Source organism: Oncorhynchus clarkii, chromosome 7, assembly GCF_045791955.1.
Source record: "Oncorhynchus clarkii lewisi isolate Uvic-CL-2024 chromosome 7, UVic_Ocla_1.0, whole genome shotgun sequence".
NCBI lineage: Eukaryota > Metazoa > Chordata > Actinopteri > Salmoniformes > Salmonidae > Oncorhynchus > Oncorhynchus clarkii.
In genome coordinates, this window is record NC_092153.1 from 57,339,439 (window position 1) to 57,357,575 (window position 18,137).

The 18,137-nt window shown below is 42.5% G+C and overlaps 2 protein-coding genes across 3 annotated transcripts in view; both read left to right on the plus strand.

Moving 5' to 3' along the window:
- The window catches only part of LOC139413534 (receptor tyrosine-protein kinase erbB-3-like), a 38,505-nt gene extending 31,997 nt beyond the window's left edge, over nt 1-6,508 (plus strand). For both annotated transcript variants that reach the window (XM_071161033.1, XM_071161034.1), the window contains exons 24-28: nt 1,317-1,414; nt 1,646-1,807; nt 2,003-2,062; nt 4,340-4,616; nt 4,900-6,508. In XM_071161033.1, the coding sequence (XP_071017134.1) occupies nt 1,317-1,414; nt 1,646-1,807; nt 2,003-2,062; nt 4,340-4,616; nt 4,900-5,789 (1,487 nt within the window). In that variant the 3' untranslated portion in view covers nt 5,790-6,508. The remainder of the gene's footprint in view (nt 1-1,316; nt 1,415-1,645; nt 1,808-2,002; nt 2,063-4,339; nt 4,617-4,899) is intronic.
- A 2,776-nt stretch (nt 6,509-9,284) lies between these two features.
- Nucleotides 9,285-17,753, plus strand: LOC139413535 (proliferation-associated 2G4, a). The gene is made up of 12 exons (XM_071161035.1): nt 9,285-9,549; nt 12,601-12,729; nt 13,148-13,253; nt 14,316-14,385; nt 14,473-14,629; nt 14,796-14,874; nt 15,256-15,334; nt 15,471-15,604; nt 15,787-15,881; nt 15,965-16,092; nt 16,311-16,364; nt 16,447-17,753. The coding sequence occupies exons 1-12, from the start codon at nt 9,465-9,467 to the stop codon at nt 16,510-16,512; spliced, it is 1,182 nt and encodes a 393-aa protein (XP_071017136.1). The 5' UTR covers nt 9,285-9,464; the 3' UTR covers nt 16,513-17,753.
- The last annotated feature ends 384 nt before the right edge of the window (nt 17,754-18,137 follow it).

Here is an 18,137-nt window from a genome sequence, read left to right on the forward strand (position 1 = left end):
GGGACAGCGTGAGTCATAGGATGCGGAAAGGGAGGAGAGTAGGGATGAAGAGGCACAATCAGGAGACAGGAGGGAGAAGGATTTAGCAGAATGGAGAGATTATAGGATAGCAGAGGAGAGTGTAGTTGGAGAGAGAGTGACGATTGCGACGGCGCATGACCATCTGGGTAGGGGCTGTGGTTAGGGTTGGAGGAAAGAGAGACGAAAACAGAGTTGGAAAGAAATTTATCAAAGGCAGACGTTGGGCGGTTGAAGTCGCCAAGTACGAAGAGCGGCGAGCCATCGTCCGGAAATGAGCTTATCAACGTGTCAAGCTCATTGAGGAACTTTCCAAGGGCACCTGGTGGGCAATGGATTACAATAATGTTAAGCTTGAGTGGACAAGTGACAGTGACATTATGGAATTCAAATGAGGAGATGGAAAATCTCCATTTAGGAGAAATGAGTAGACCCGTGACACCACCGTGATAACCAGATGCTCTCGGACTATGAGAGAAAAAAAAAGAGCAGTTGGAGTAGCAGTGCTCCCTGGGGTGATCAAGGTCTCCGTCAGGGCCAAAAAGTCAAGGGACTGAAAGGCAGCATAGGCTGAGATTAACTCGGTGTTCATGACCACAGATCGGCAGTTCGAAACACTGCCAGAGACCTGGAATTCCACATGGGTTGTGCACGCAGGGTACACTAAAATATATAAGTTTTTTTTATTAATATATTTTTTAAATTCAGCACCCCTACTTCCAATGCCCACTGCACTCCTGGTTAGCTGCCTGCAGGACATCAAGGCATGGATGCAGTTGAGCTTCCTGTAGTTAAAATGCAAAAAAGACAGAGGTCGTCCTGATTGGCACTCGCACTATCATCAACAACATCAGCAGCTACAGCCTCAATATTGATGGTGTCAAGGTCCTCCCCTCCAGTCAGGTTGACAACCTGGGTGTGATATTTGACAGTCAGCTCTCGTTTGATGCCCACATCAAGAGTATGACCACAGTTTAATATGTCCATTTACGGAACATTGCCAGGTTAAGACTTATGCGATCACAACCTGCAGCTGAGCGACTCCTACACGCCTTTATTTCATCCCGTCTGGACTATTCTAACACCCTTTTTGTTGGCGCATCTGCCAAGAGCCTAAACAGGCTACAATATGTCCAGAACTGTGCTGCACATGTCCTCACCCACATGTCCCTAGAGTACACTGGATGTATTACATTGAAATAATTTGTTTTGATCTGAAAGTATAGTTGATAAAGAATGCACAAACAACTGGCACTTTATTTTCAATGGGACTCACGTGGCATTATTATAATTTATAGGCTGGATGATTGACGAGAATGTCCGTCCCACCTTCAAGGAACTGGCCAATGAGTTTACCAGAATGGCCAGGGACCCGCCGAGGTACCTTGTGATCAAGGTAAGACAGAATGCCATCTTTGGGAGAAATCAGTTACCAATAGCCCTACAAATCTATATGCTAAGAATGTGCTTTTCAACTCCCAAATGCCAGTCATTACAGTCCAAAGACTGTGCCGTTTACTTGACAGTCACACTCTTGTTCATCCAAACCAAATGTCAGCTCATGAGGATAATAATGATGTTGTTGGAGAAGTTGATGATTATGATGACTGAAGTTGCATTCCACCAGGGAAGCCCGTCAGACTCTCCCTCAGATGTATCTCACCAACGAAGCACAAAGCTGGATGACATGGAGGCGGGGCAGGAGGACCAGGATGAGGACGGCACGCCCCCTCTCTACCGGTCACAGGCCAGGAGTCTCTCGAGACTTTCAGGAATGGACAGTCACAGGGTGAGGGCTCATATGAGGCATCTCTCCATATTCATACACTATACAAGGAGCCACAAGTTTTTCCGGATCATGTGTCCTATCTAGGAAACCCCTGGCCCGTATCTATGTAACATGGGTAGATCGAACCACCTTTTTGGGTACCCTGTTTTCCTCTAATCCCCATCCTGTGCTGTCCCATTTCTGTATTCCCCTCAGGGTGTTCACAGCAGTCAGGCTGGATACCTGCCTATGACCCCAGGACTGGATAATCCTCAGGTCAGTCACTGGAGATGAACCATGACCATTTTGCATACAAAGATACACTACCGTTCATAAGTTTGGGGTCACTTAGAAATGTCCTTGTTTTTGGAAAGAAAAGCACATTTTTTGTCCATTAAAATAACATCAAATTGATCAGAAATACAGTGTAGACATTGTTAATGTTGTAAATGACTATTGTAGCTGAAAACGGCAGATTTTGCTATGGAATATCTACATAGGTGTACAGAGGCCCATTATCAGCAACCATCACTCCTGTGTTCCAATGGCACGTTGTGTTAGCTAATCCAAGTTTATAATTTTAAAAGGCTAATTGTTCATTAGAAAACTCTTTGCAATTATGTTAGCACAGCTGAAAACTGTTGTTCTGATTGAAGACGAAATAAAAATGTCCGTCTTTAGGCTAGTTGAGTTTCTGAAGCATTATCATTTGTGGGTTCGATTGCAGGCTCAAAATGGCCAGAAACAAATAACTTTCTTCTGAAACTCATCAGTCTATTCTTGTTCTGAAATGACAGCTATTCCATGTGAGAAATTGCCAAGATACTGAAGATCTTGTACAACGCTGTGTACTGCTTCCTTCACAGAACAGCGCAACTGGCTCTAACCAGAACAGAAAGAGGAGTGGGAGGCCCTGGTGCACAACTGAGCAAGAGTACATTAGAGTGTCTAGTTTGAGAAACAGACACATCACAAATCCTTAACTGGCAGCTACATTAAATAGTACCCGCAAAACACCAGTCTCAATGTCAACAGTGAAGAGGCGACTCCGGGATGCTGGCCTTCTAGGCAGAGTTCCTCTGTCCAGTGTCTGTGTTCTTTCGCCCATCTTAATCTTTTTTTTTATTGGCCAGTCTGAGACATGGCTTTTTCTTTGCAACTCTGCCTACTCTGGTGTTATTATTTATTTACTAGTTAACCTTTCTAGGGCAGGGGTTCTGCTAGCGGAGTCACAAAAAGCAGAAATATAGATCAAATTAATCACTAACCTTTGATGATCTTCATCAGATGACACTCATAGGACATCATGTTACACAATACATGTATGTTTTGTTCGATAATGTGCATATTTATATCCAAAAATCTGAGTTTACATTGGTGCCTTACGTGCAGTAATGCTTTGATTCCAAAACATCCGGTGATTTTTCAGAAATACTCATAATAAACATTGATAAAAGATACTAGTGTTATTCACAGAATTAAAGATAGACATCTCCTTAATGCAACCACTGTGTCAGATTTCAAAAAAACTTTACGGAAAAAGCATAATCTGAGAACGGCGCTCAGAACCCATAACAGCCAGAGGAATATCCGCCATTTTGGAATCAACAAAGTTAGAAACAACACCATAAGTATTCACTTACCATTGATGATCTTCATCAGAAGGCACTCCCAGGAATCCCAGTTCGACAATAAATTACTGATTTGTTCCATCATTTATGTCCAAATAGCCACTTGTTGTTAGCGGGTTCAGACCAGTAATCCATCTTCATGTGGGGCGCAGGCACTTCATCCAGACAAAATCTCGAAAAGTTCCGTTACAGTCCTTTAGAAACATGTCAAACGATGTATTGAATCAATCGTTAGGATGTTTTTAACATAAAACATCAATAATGTTCCAACCGGAGAATTCCTTTGTCTTCAGAAAAAGCACTGGAACGAGAGGTAATTCTGTCGGGAGCACGCGTCATAAGCCCAAGGCTCTCTGCCAGACCACTGACTCAAAGAGGTCTCATGAGCCCCTCCTTTATAGTAGAATCTTCAAACCAGTTTCTAAAGACGGTTGACATCTAGTGGAAGCCCTAGGAAGTGCAACCTCATCCATATCTCAATGTGTATTCGGTAGGCCAAGCTTTGAAAAACTACAAACCTCAGATGTCCCACTTCCTGGTTGGATTTTTCTCAGGTTTTCGCCTGCCATATGAGTTCTGTTATACTCACAGACATCATTCAAACAGTTTTAGAAACTTCTGAGTGTTTTCCATCCAATACTAATGATAATATGCCTATATTAGCATCTGGGACAGAGTAGGAGGCAGTTCACTCTGGGCACGCTATTCATCCAAAAGTGAAAATGCTGCCCCCTATCCCAAAAAGGTTCATGGACAAAAAAATGGATTTTCTTTCCAAAAACAAGAACATTTCTAATTGACCCCAAACTTTTGAACAGGAGTGTACATGAAAACGTGAACATGCTAACACGTCTTCCACCCTATATCAATCCTATAGGATTGATCACTCATATTGCATTATACTCCCTTTTCCCCTGTATAGATGGTGTGGCCATCAGCGTCCCGCTCTCGCCTCAATTCCGCCCGCACCATGTCAGAGAGTTCTGAAGGGCGGGGCACTGTGGTGGAGCTGGAGATGAGTGAATACTTTTTATTGGCTGGCAGCATGCAGAGAAAGCGGCATCGGGAGGACAGTGCCTACATGTCCCAGAGGGACAGCATGTCAGGGGGGCCTTCTGAGACCCCCTCCCCTGACACAAAGGGGGAGAAGGACCAGAGCGGATACATGCTCCCCGGACTGGGTGACAGCCCAGAGAGAGGTGATATACCAGAGATAGATGACGCAAACCAACATACCACACAATATGCATAGCAACATCTATCTTTGAGTTTCTGTCTGTTGAACATATTGCATTTATGAATGTTCATTAAGCCATATAAAAAGTGTAAATGGTTTTGCATGACATGTTTGGGGATGGTTGCATGGCATTGTTATAACTCTGAGTATATGAATGTCAGTATTAATTGCAAGAGTACTCAGATCATTTCAGATCTCTGGATCACCTTACTCACTCCTTTTTCTCTTGTCACCCTTCTCCACAGAGACCCTACTGTTTAGCTCCCAGGTCACCCTTCCTCACTGGAAGACGTCCAAGGTCTCCTCATACCCATCAGGACCCTCGGAGGACCATGACAGTGCCTGTGAGGAATATGAGTACATGAACAAACAGGCATCCATTATGTATCTCTCCCCCAGGCAGCAACCTGGACATTCCAAAGATGGCCCACATCGGCTGAAGATGAACAAGAGGCAATGCTCTTCTGTGCCGGACACAGAGTACTCAAAGTGCATGGGGTACAGGACATCAGCTGGGGAGACCAGCGGAGGCCAAACCAAGAATGAAGAACACCAGGACTATGAATTCCCAGCTCTCAACTCTGATTCAGACAACACAGAGCAACAGGGCTCCGGTGATATGGAATACAAGTACATGGACATTCGAAGTGTTGGACCAGAAGCCAGTGAAAGACCAGACGATCCCCCAACACGAGATGTGCCTCACCCTGGAGCTACGCCTAAACAGCGGATGAAAGGCGAGAGAGAGGTGGAGGAAGAGGAGGACGACGAATACGTAGTAGAATATGTAGAAGAGGACGACTATCAATACACTAACAGGCAGCCCAAGCTGCGGCAGGATCTGCGAGGCAGGGAGGGTCTGAGGATGCAAGGAGGAGGAGAGGGAGAGGTGGATGAGTATGAGGACATGGATTCCCTGGCCGCCCCTGGAGCTGGGGAACCAGTGGAGTACGAGAATGTGCAGAGAGAAGGTGAAGGCGCAGTGGGAGGCATAGGGGGTCAGCACACAGGGATGGGGGCATTTGTAAAAGTGTGTGCAGGGGTAGGGGAGCCTAGTGGCGGAGATTGCTCCTTTGACAATCCAGACTACTGGCAGAGCAGGTTGTTCCTGAAGCTTAACGCTGTGAACACGTAGGGAAGTGGACCTCCCTCACTGGCGCTGAAGAGGATAGACTCCTCTGTAGCTCTTCCATGCCAATTGAAATCAATGAAGGACCAGGGGAGGGGAGAAAGCCATCCAATATTAAAAATATGTGTGGCATGTTTATAACTATATTTTATTTTATGTTTTTTTACCGTTTTCTCCCCAATTTCGTGGTATCCAATTGGTAGTTACAGTCTTGTCTCATCGCTGCAACTCCCGTACGGACTCGGGAGAGGCGAAGGTCGAGAGCCGTGCGTCCACCGAAACACAACCCAACCAAGCCGCACTGCTTCTTGACACAATGCCCACTTAACCAGGAAGCCAGCCTCACCAATGTGTCGGAGGAAACACTGTGTACCTGTCGACCGTGTCAACATGCACTGCACCTGGCCCTCCACAGGAGTTGCTAGTGCGCGATGGGACAAGGACATCCCTGCCGACCAAACCCTCCCCTAACCCGGATGACGCTGGGCCAATTGTGTGCCGCCCCATGGGTCTCCCGGTAAAGGCCAGCTGCGGCAGAGTCTGGACTCGAACCCAGAATCTCTATGTTTGTATCTTTAATGTGTCTGTTACAGGTTTACATTGATCATGTTTTTATCCATAATAACATACGTTTTGGGATGTTTTCTTTCTGTATTACAAGTGGAATGCACTGTGAGTGAGGGAGGCACTAAATGAAATGGCCAGATGTCAAGCTTTGTATTTGTGTTTACAGTGCCTTGCAAAAGTATTCGGCCCCCTTGAACTTTGCGACCTTTTGCCACATTTCAGGCTTCAAACATAAAGATATAAAACTGTATTTTTTTGTGTAGAATCAACAACAAGTGGGACACAATCATGAAGTGGAACGACATTTATTGGATATTTCAAACTTTTTTAACAAATCAAAAACTGAAAAATTGGGCGTGCAAAATTATTCAGCCCCTTTAATTTCAGTGCAGCAAACTCTCTCCAGAAGTTCAGTGAGGATCTCTGAATGATCCAATGTTGACCTAAATGACTAATGATGATAAATACAATCCACCTGTGTGTAATCAAGTCTCCGTATAAATGCACCTGCACTGTGATAGTCTCAGAGGTCCGTTAAAAGCGCAGAGAGCATCATGAAGAACAAGGAACACACCAGGCAGGTCCGAGATACTGTTGTGAAGAAGTTTAAAGCCGGATTTGGATACAAAAAGATTTCCCAAGCTTTAAACATCCCAAGGAGCACTGTGCAAGCGATAATATTGAAATGGAAGGAGTATCAGACCACTGCAAATCTACCAAGACCTGGCCGTCCCTCTAAACTTTCAGCTCATACAAGGAGAAGACTGATCAGAGATGCAGCCAAGAGGCCCATGATCACTCTGGATGAACTGCAGAGATCTACAGCTGAGGTGGGAGACTCTGTCCATAGGACAACAATCAGTCGTATATTGCACAAATCTGGCCTTTATGGAAGAGTGGCAAGAAGAAAGCCATTTCTTAAAGATATCCATAAAAAATGTTGTTTAAAGTTTGCCACAAGCCACCTGGGAGACACACCAAACATGTGGAAGAAGGTGCTGTGGTCAGATGAAACCAAAATTGAACTTTTTGGCAACAATGCAAAACGTTATGTTTGGCGTAAAAGCAACACAGCTCATCACCTTGAACACACCATCCCCACTGTCAAACATGGTGGTGGCAGCATCATGGTTTGGGCCTGCTTTTCTTCAGCAGGGACAGGGAAGATGGTTAAAATTGATGGGAAGATGGATGTAGCCAAATACAGGACCATTCTGGAAGAAAACCTGATGGAGTCTGCAAAAGACCTGAGACTGGGACGGAGATTTGTCTTCCAACAAGACAATGATCCAAAACATAAAGCAAAATCTACAATGGAATGGTTCAAAAATAAACATATCCAGGTGTTAGAATGGCCAAGTCAAAGTCCAGACCTGAATCCAATCGAGAATCTGTGGAAAGAACTGAAAACTGCTGTTCACAAATGCTCTCCATCCAACCTCACTGAGCTCGAGCTGTTTTGCAAGGAGGAATGGGAAAAAATGTCAGTCTCTCGATGTGCAAAACTGATAGAGACATACCCCAAGCGACTCACAGCTGTAATCGCAGCAAAAGGTGGCGCTACAAAGTATTAACTTAAGAGGGCTGAATAATTTTGCACGCCCAATTTTTCAGTTTTTGATTTGTTAAAAAAGTTTGAAATATCCAATAAATGTCGTTCCACTTCATGATTGTGTCCCACTTGTTGTTGATTCTACACAAAAAAATACAGTTTTATATCTTTATGTTTGAAGCCTGAAATGTGGCAAAAGATCGCAAAGTTCAAGGGGGCCGAATACTTTCGCAAGGCACTGTACTTATAAGAACAAAAAATGTATTTGTACAATCTCCTTTTTCACTTGTATTTTCATGTTTTTAATATGTTAATGTTACCTTTTAGTGATATTTTTTTTGCTTTTTTTTTAATAATAAAAATCTTTGAAGAATGTACATAATTGTTATTGATAGGGGGACATAATTCTCATTCAGTTTGTTGATACTAGATCTTTAATTCATTTATATTGTGCTGGTCTTGCTGTTTCTTCTGACAGTCCCATTTATTGGGGTAAGTGAGAAATAAAGGGGCACGTTCCATGTCATCTTTATTGCAGTTGGTTTGAGCAGATTACTAGAGCTCAACACCAGGAACAACATCCATGCTTAAAAGCGCAGCATGCACTCTGGTACTGAAATCCATGCCTCAGGCTGACCGTTTCCTCAGCTGGGAAGTGTGTGTGCACCTATTGTAATTTTGTCCTAGCTCTCCAGTTCAGTGCTTCTTCATTCATTTATATTTTCAGAAACCAAATCAGTTTTTACCATATTCGAATAAATCAGAATGTTTTCAAATATTTAGCCTACTTGTAAGACACTCATAAATATTCCTCTCCCCTTAGGGCATCAAAAGAAATGGCACAGTGCTGAAATTCCCATTTCCATGATTAACACAAAGTTAATTCAAAGCAGATGATCATGTGGTATTTGTATTTTATCACATTATAAAGTAACAACTTGTCTTGACAAAGGCAGTAAGGCCCCCTGTTGGGATGGGGTTTCTCTCCGTATATCGTGCTCAGTGAGTCTGAGTGATCACTGTTGTCTGGATTGATGATAACCACCGAATCATTTTCCGTCTGTATCTAAAGGACTCTTCTCCAGAGCTTAGACTGCTCCAGAGTCACCGGAGAATATGATGATTAGGATGATGATGTGTCACCCACATTTTGCACAATATTTACTACTTGAGTCAGTAGTGATTATAACCTTTCTTGGCATGTTATACTTGCAGCAAAGGTGGTGCTCTGTCACAGTGCCAATACAAAAAAAGACGACCTGTGACGCAACCCATGTGGCTGTAGATGAATGTGTGAAATGTAGTTTATTCTGTGGTGCTACGTGTATAGGTATAGTAACTTGAAGGGGATTGAAAAACTACAATCTAAACCATGAAGCTTCACTTCTCATTTTGGCGGCATGGTTGTTGGGACGTTTTTTGTTCTTACGTAGGAAGGAGGTGGGAGGAGAATCTGGAATGAGGGTGCTGGGCTTTTTAGCAGCGGAGTGGAGCTTTGGATGTGTGTTGGTCTTGGAGCTTGACATATCGGGAAAAGTGTTGTAAAGAGAGACGTTGTCAAGATGTCTGACAACGAAGAACAAGAACAGACCATCGCGGAGGACTTGGTTGTCACCAAGTACAAAATGGGAGGTGACATCGCCAACCGTAAGTGTCCGATCGGAATGACTTGAAATGAGGTGACCTACTCTGCATGCCATTCGTTTCGTACACACAGCCCGTAGTGACAGTGTAGTCACCATAACAGGTAGGCACATACCAATGGCCTTGTTCGAGAGCGTCAAAACAGTGAATGTATCATGGGTGAATTGTGACTGACGGATCTACAAATAATAATGAATCGTTATGATTCAAGGTGATGTTGGAGATCAGCCAGTTGGCAGTCGCATGTACTGTCGAACAAGCCCAATCAATGACTAAGAAGGCACAGTCCAACAGCCATGTGCTTTGACATGCTAGTCGCAGATTTAGAAACGTGTGGAATGGAAATGGGGCCCAGTCCTAGTTGTCTAGTAACTTGGTGCTAGCAAGCTGACTTCACGTGAACAATGTTAACGCGGTTATTTTGTCAACAACGTAGATGATTTAACAGTTAGTCACATCAGACAGCTAGCTGTCGAGTTTAGCAAGCAAGCTAGCTAACCAACCACCTTATTTGTTAGTTATCTAGATGTAGCTAGTTGGCTAGCTACTCTAGAAGTCATAGTTAGCTAGCTAGTTCACAGTTTGGGGATTTGGGGATAACTGCATTTATGTTTCCATGTCAACCACACAAATTGTAGCTATATGATGGTGCCTGACTAACAGATTAATTGGAACAACAGAATTTGATAGTTAGCCAGCTGTGTGGGTAGGTAGCTATTTAACGTTAGCTACTTGTTTCAAGTTAAGTGAAATTTAGGTCTAACGGATATACTGTTGGCTACAGTGCCTTCAGAAAGTATTCACACCCGTTGACTTTTTCCACATTTTGGTGTTCCAGACTGAATTTCAAAATTATTAAATTGACATGTGCCACTGATCTACACACAATACCCCCACAATGTCAGTGGAATTTTGTTTTTAGAGACTTTTACAAATGTTTTGAGTCAATAATTATTCTACCCCTTTGTTATGGTAAGCCTAAGTATTGAATATTTCAGGAGTAAATATTTGCTTAACAAGTCATATGTTGCATGGACTCACTGTGTTAAAGAAAAATTCAAGTAGTGAATTTCAAGCACACATTCAACCACAAAAAAACAGGGAGGTTTTCCAATGCCTCACAAAGAAGGGCACCTATTGGTAGATGGGTAAAAATAGCCGACACTGCATTGAGCATGGTGAAGTTATTAATTACTCATCGGATGGTGTATCAATACACCCAGTCACTGTAAAGATACAGGGAGTCCTTCCTAACTCCATTGTCGGAGAGGAAGGAAACCACTCAGGGATTTCACCATGAGGCCATTAGTGATTTTTAAAACCGTTACAAAGTTAAATGATTGTGATCGGAGAAAACAACTGTGGATGGATCAACAACATTGTAGTTACTCCTCAAAACTAACCTATGACGGTGTAGGCCGTCATTGTAAATAAGAATTTGTTCTTATCGGACTTGCCTAGTTAAAGGTTACATTTAATTTAAAATATATATATCAATAGGTGCTGTATGTGTGAAGTAGAGAGATGAGGTAGTCATTCAAAAATCATGTTTAAGACTACACACAATGCGTGTGCACCTTATGTGACCTGTTAAACACGTTTTTCTTCTGAACTTATTTAGGCTTGCCATAACAAACGGGTTGAGTAATTATTGACTGAAGACATTTTAGCTTTTCATTTGTAATTAATTTGTACAAATTTCTAAAAACATAATTCCACTTTGACTTTATGGGGTATTGTGTGTGTGTGTGTGTGTGTCGCTGGCCTACAATCTCAATTTTGTAGATATTTTTTTAAAGTCAGGCTCTAACACAATAAAATGTGGAAAAGGTCAAGGGGTAAGAATAATTTCTGAATGTTTGGCACTGGATGTTTGGCTGGTTTCCAGCTATGGACTTCAGAGACTGACCTCAGTCCCTAGGTTATGACTCATAACTGCTCTTAAACGCTAGTAAAACCAAATGCATGCTTTTCAACCGTTCGCTGCCTGCACCCGGATGCCCGACTAGCATCACCACCCTGGATGGTTCCGACCTAGAATATGTGGACATCTGTAAGTACCTAGGTGTCTGGCTAGACTGTAAACTCTCCTTCCAGACTCATATCAAACATCTCCAATCCAAAATCAAATCTAGAATCGGCTTTCTATTTCGCAACAAAGCCTCCTTCACTCACACCGCCAAACTTACCCTAGTAAAACTGACTATCCTACCGATCCTCGATTTCGGCGATGTCATCTACAAAATGGTTTCCAATACTCTACTCAGCAAACTGGATGCAGTTTATCACAGTGCCAAACGCTTTGTTACTAAAGCACCTTATACCACCCATCACTGCGACCTGTATGCTCTAGTCGGCTGGCCCTCGCTACATATTCGTCGCCAGACCCACTGGCTCCAGGTCATCTACAAGTCCATGCTAGGTAAAGCTCCGCCTTATCTCAGTTCACTGGTCACGATGGCAACACCCACCCGTAGCACGCGCTCCAGCAGGTGTATCTCACTGATCATCCCTAAAGCCAACACCTCATTTGGCCGCCTTTCCTTCCAGTTCTCTGCTGCCTGTGACTGGAACAAATTGCAAAAATCATTGAAGTTGGAGACCTTTTATCTCCCTCACCAACTTCAAACATCTGCTATCTGAGCAGCTAACCGATCGCTGTATAGACTCTCTTTTTTTCTTTTTTCTACTGTGTTATTTACTTGTTTATTGTTTACTCCATGTGTAACTCTGTTGTCTGTTCACACTGCTATGCTTTATCTTGGCCAGTTCGCAGTTGTAAATGAGAACTTGTTCTCAACTAGCCTACCTGGTTAAATAAAGGTGAAATAAAATAAAAGTAACCTGACAATGAAACTTGTTAAATGGCTGCTGATTCATCATGACACAATACAACCATAATGGGTAGTCTTATTCATAGAGAACGCATATGGTGTGATTGAATGTAATAATGACATCTTTGGTCTCACTTCTACACTCTAATCTTTTTGACCTCATCTGTCTGATACCGCTCCACCTCCTATTCCCCTGACCGCCCTCTCTTCTGTTATCCAGAGGCCCTGCGTGTGGTGATTGAGGCGGCCAAGTCAGGGGTGTCTGTTGTCAACCTGTGTGAGAAGGGAGATGCTCACATCATGGTCGAGACTGGCAAGGTCTTCAGGAAGGAGAAGGATTTAAAGAAAGGTGAGGGGCTGGGATAGAGGGGAGATAAGGATGGGTGAGAAGTGCAAGAGAAATGGGGCTATTTACTGTACTGATAAAACTGTTTGCCCTGTCTCCCATAGCTGTTTATGTAGGGCAGGTGGTTCAAAGCAGTGGTTGTTCTCATGATGTGGTTAATGTGTTGTCATACTGTCTCCAAATTAGAAACATCACCTGATCAGTTCAGTCTGTGGCAGGAGTCTGCATGTGTCCATGCCACACATTCACAATGAGCCTGAACGTGGGATGGGTCATTGAATATGCCAGTGAGATGACAGAACTATGAAGAGTGATATAGGGCAAGAATAGGGATGTAATTTGACATCAGTCAGGTCTCTCTCACAAACACTACAGATTATTTTAAATTAAAGATTTGGTGGTTCTCTCTTCCCTTTTCCAGGCATTGCCTTCCCTACCAGCGTCTCAGTCAATAACTGTGTTTGCCACTTCTCTCCCCTGAAGAGTGACCCTGACTACACACTTAAAGATGGGGACCTGGTCAAAATGTAGGAACCTCCATCTGCAGTAACGTGGCCCCCATCACTCTGTCTCCAGTACCTCTCTCGTCTGTCATCTTGTGTGCTGTGTTCTCATGCATCTGATGCTTGGCTGTTGGCTTGTATTTTCTGTTAGGTCTCGTCTCTCTGTATGTCTATGTGTGCCGTATGTCTATCTGTCATGTGGCAAATTCTAAGTAATGATTGGATTACATGTCTTGTTCATCTGGCATTGGTGTTCAATTGTCACTTTGGCCATTGCGTAGTTAAACAAGCCTCATCATCTTAGTTGTTGAATTGCCCACTTTTGTCTTCATCTCTGACCCTACCTTTCCTGTTTTGTGTCAATATATAATAATGACACTGTTAGGAATATTGTGAGTGTAATGTGTTTAAGACCCAACTAATGGTTAAATGCCAGCTTATGCTGTGGTACTGTATGGCTGTGCCATTCTTAGAATCTGAAAAGTAACCTTTTTCATTACTATAACAAAATCCTGGGTGTGTCCTTCCACCATGACAATGAAATTGCTAGTGTTGCTGTCTTTGAGCTACATTGAGCCCCCTGCAGTATTGTTGTAGGTGAACATGAACAAACCAGTAACAAAACTTACCCTCAGCACATCCTCACTCACCGTAATATAATCACACACATTCGATTATTTCGTATTTGTCTGACCTTGTATTTTTTGTTGACGTCTTTCCCATATGATCTTTGGGAACACAACATTGAAATAATCTCATCTAGTCCTTTTACACAATTACATACAGTGCCTTCAAAATGTATTCATACTCCTTGACTTATTCCACAGTTTGTGTTACAGCCTGAATTCAACATTGATTAAATTGATTTTTTTCTCACCTATCTACACAGAATACCCCATAATGACATGTTTATAGAAATGTTTCCAAATTTATTGAAAATTAAATACAGAAATATCTCATTTACATAAGTATTCACACCCCTGGCAGAAATAATTCTGAATGTCTGATGCACTTCTATTTTCCTCATGACTTATCACATTTTCATCTCCCCTTTTCTTTCCATCTCTGCCCCCTTTATTTCTGCAGTGATCTTGGTGTCCATGTTGACGGCTTCATCTCTAATGTAGCTCATAGTTTTGTTGTGGGAGCTACTAAGGTATGTACCTTGTATGGCCTTATGACTTGGTTTTTGATCCCTCATCGCAACAGGCTTAAAGTTCCCACCTCTTCCCTGTGTATGTAGGAGGCTCCAGTGACAGGGAAGAAAGCTGATGTGATCAATGCAGCTCACATGTGTGCGGAGGCAGCCCTACGCCTTGTCAAGCCTGGCAACCAGAACTCAAAGGTGACGGAGGCATGGAACAAGATTGCTCAGTCATTCAAATGCACGGCCATTGAGGGTGAGTGCCTTTGCTAGTTAAGTTGACTCTGGTTCATGGGTCTAAGATAGTGAATCAACAGTTTTATCTGACCTTTAACGTATGAAGTTTACTGTTGTGTGACAACAGTCAAATGTAGGGAGAAAAACTTTGCAATGTTGTTGTTTTTTGTGCCTTTCTGTTTAAGGTATGTTATCTCATCAGCTGAAGCAGCACATCATCGATGGAGAGAAAACCATCATTCAGAACCCCACAGACCAGCAAAGGTACATTATTGTCCGAGCACTTGAACACTTTTGTTTTACCTTTATTTAACTAGGCAAGTCAGGTAAGAACAAATTATTATTTTCAATGACGGCCTAGGAACAATGGGTTAACTGCTTTGTTCAGGGGCAGAACGACAGATTTGTACTTTGTTAGCTCGGGGATTCGATCTTGCAACCTTTCAGTTACTGGTTACTAGTCCAACGCTCTAACCACTAGGCTACCTGCCGCCCAGTCACACTTTGTAATAATTCCTGTCACCCCAGAGAATAGTGCTTTGACAAAGTGGAATACCACAAAGACAGACAGGAGGACACTAAGACTGAATGATAACTGAAAGCTTTGAGTTGCTCTGATTTGTTACTGTTGATGCCCGTCTGCAGGAAGGACCATGAGAAGGCGGAGTTTGAGGTGCACGAGGTCTACGCTGTGGATGTCCTGATCAGCACTGGTGAAGGGAAGGTAAAAGAGAGGGAGATGTTTATTTTTTTTGTTCACTGCCCCAATGAACTGTCCTAAGAAGCCCCTAATCTTTTTCCTTTACATTTCTTACCTGGCTAAATGTGCCTGTCCAATGTTTCTATGCTCTTATACCCAGGCCAGGGATGGAGGCCAGAGGACCACAATTTACAAGAGGGACCCCAGTAAGCAGTACGGGCTGAAGATGAAGACCTCCCGCATGTTCTTCAGTGAGGTGGAGCGACGCTTCGACGCCATGCCCTTCACTCTCAGGTAGGATACCAAATGGAAGCACATTAGGAGTGTCAGAAAGATGTTATAACCAACCCCATATCAAGACCATACTCTTATTTACATTTTTTTTCATCAACCATCTCTGATGCTGAGTCAGGTGCTTTGAATGTCTGTTGGAAACCTCCTCAGATAACGGGTCTGTCCTGTTGCTCTCCTCTCAGGGCGTTTGAGGACGAGGCTAAAGCCCGCCTGGGCGTGGTCGAGTGTGCCAAACACGAACTGCTTCAGCCTTTCAGTGTGCTCAACGAGAAGGAGGGTGAGTCTCTGCATCTGTCTTTTCCTATCCTCTGTGCTCTTCTGTTTCGATTTACCTGTCTCATCTCTCACTCTGTCTCCCAGGAGAGTTTGTGGCCCAGTTTAAGTTCACAGTGCTGCTGATGGCCAACGGCCCCCATAGAATCACCAGCGGACCCTTTGAGCCAGAGCTCTACAAGTCAGAGCACGAAGTGCAGGACGCAGAGCTTAGGGTAAGTAAGGCTCCCAGGCAACCTGAAAAGCTCTTCACTGTTCATATTACATGAATAACTATCCATGAACAGGGATTTGCATCTCAGAGCCTGAACTAGATAACTGTGAGTTGGCGTCAAGTTTTGACCGTTATATTTCCACACTTGCCAGCTCTGTTGTGGCTTCCATTGAATAAATCTCATGATTTACAACAAACAATCCCTCTCTCCCCCTTCAGACTCTACTGCAGAGCTCAGCTAGTCGCAAAACACAGAAGAAGAAGAAAAAGAAGGTATTTGATATGAGAAACGAATTAAGTCGATACACTCTTCGCTCTCTTCATTCTTATCTGTGCCCTCCTTCCTCTCTCCTAGGCCTCCAAGACTGTGGAAACCGCTACTGGACAGCCAACTGAGGAGAGCAAAAAGGCGGCAGAGTAGATGGCTACCTGTCTTCCAACACCCTGACACATGCATACACCCCCCCCCCCCTTCCCCCCTCAAAGAATGGAAACTTAAAAACTTAATCTAAATCTTCCCCAACTGTTAGCTCTTTTTGACCCACATGCCCTTTTCTAGCATATGGCCCATTGAATAAATCTGATAGATCTCAAATCTGTTGAAAAATACAATTTTGTGTCCCACATCATTCATTTGATTCTGAATGAGGGTCACACCTGTGTAACACATTGTTGTAAACAACATATTTGCCATTGATACTTAACTGGAATATTAGATTGGGGAAACACATTTTTGGAATATGATGGATAAATAACCTTTTGTAGCAGTGTTTTTACACCTTATCGTTAGGTGATGTAACTTCCTGACTTCAGGATGGTTGCCATCTATAGGTGAAGTTTTATAAACTTTCTAAATTAACAAAAAATACTAAATAAAGCAAGTTTTAATTTAAACTGGATGATATTTGTTGTAAAATAATGTTGGGGTTCCAGTCACACTTTGTAATAATTCCAAACCCTGATAAGCTGACTTGGTATTTTCATTGTACATGAAGGAGACCGACTTAGCCCTTCACATGTTTTGCCCTAGAATCCTATTTGGTTCAAGTGTTAGTTATTCAAACATGACAGAATTGAATGGTTAGAGCACAGAATTTAGAGAACAGAATTCTCGCACCAACACCTGAATAGTTTATGGGGAACGAACCCTGCTACGTTTACTGCCAGCCCCTTCTTTCCTGGTAGGGGATTTTTTTTTTTAGGAAGTAGTGCGCTGTTTTCAGTCAAACAATTTTAGAAATAGGTTTTTATTTTCAACGATACCTAATTTTTATCAACCATCTAACGTATGAAACTTTTTAGTGGAGCTTTTAAACCGTGTCTTCAATCAGAACTGTATGAAATCATATTTTATGCAAACCCATTATTCTGCTAAGTAAGATATATCATTATCTGGCAAAGCTACATTGACAACAGTTGTAGTAGAATGATTTTAGTGACAGGTAGTTAGTTTACTTTTCTGTGGAAACTATGCACACATTTTTGATGTAATTGCATACAAGTATTTTTTTAAGCCAGCCATCAGAATAACCTCCCCATGTACCCTAATTTGGTCAGCTCAGACATGCACAAAGAGTTCATGTAAGTCAACATACAGATCCCCTGTGTTTTTGTTTTATTTTCAAAAAATGAAGAAAACATTCAATAAACTTTATAATACCAGTGCCTTGTGTTTTTATTATTTTTTAAAAGTAGTTTCCACTATTATTCTATTGATGCTTTTGATCTATGAAACACAATTCTACCATCAGAGCACAACTCATGGACTGTATAGGGCACAGATGAAAATCCTATGTTATCTACGGGTCCCTGGACCTTCAGTTTCACTATGAACAGAGTTCTTCTGATTATATATATCTGTAAGGAAGACCGCAGATATTTAGTGTGGTGAAAAAGAACTTGCTCACAGTTTTTAAACCTTTGTTTGATTTGCTTGATGAGCTTTTAAAGGAAAGTTACATGGATGGAAAGTTTCACATTTTTTAAGTAAGTACAGTACAGTAAAATGTATTTTTTTGCTTGCTTTTTCCCAACAATGCAGTAATC

What these genes read in the sequence shown, in the direction of transcription:
- LOC139413535 (XM_071161035.1), top strand. Translation starts at nt 9,465, where the DNA reads ATGTCTGACAACGAAGAACAAGAACAGACCATCGCGGAGGACTTGGTT. An exon ending in TGTGCTCAACGAGAAGGAGG is followed by an intron (nt 15,882 to 15,964) that starts GTGAGTCTCTGC and finishes TCTGTCTCCCAG; the next exon opens with GAGAGTTTGTGGCCCAGTTT. An exon ending in AGAAGAAGAAGAAAAAGAAG is followed by an intron (nt 16,365 to 16,446) that starts GTATTTGATATG and finishes CCTCTCTCCTAG; the next exon opens with GCCTCCAAGACTGTGGAAAC.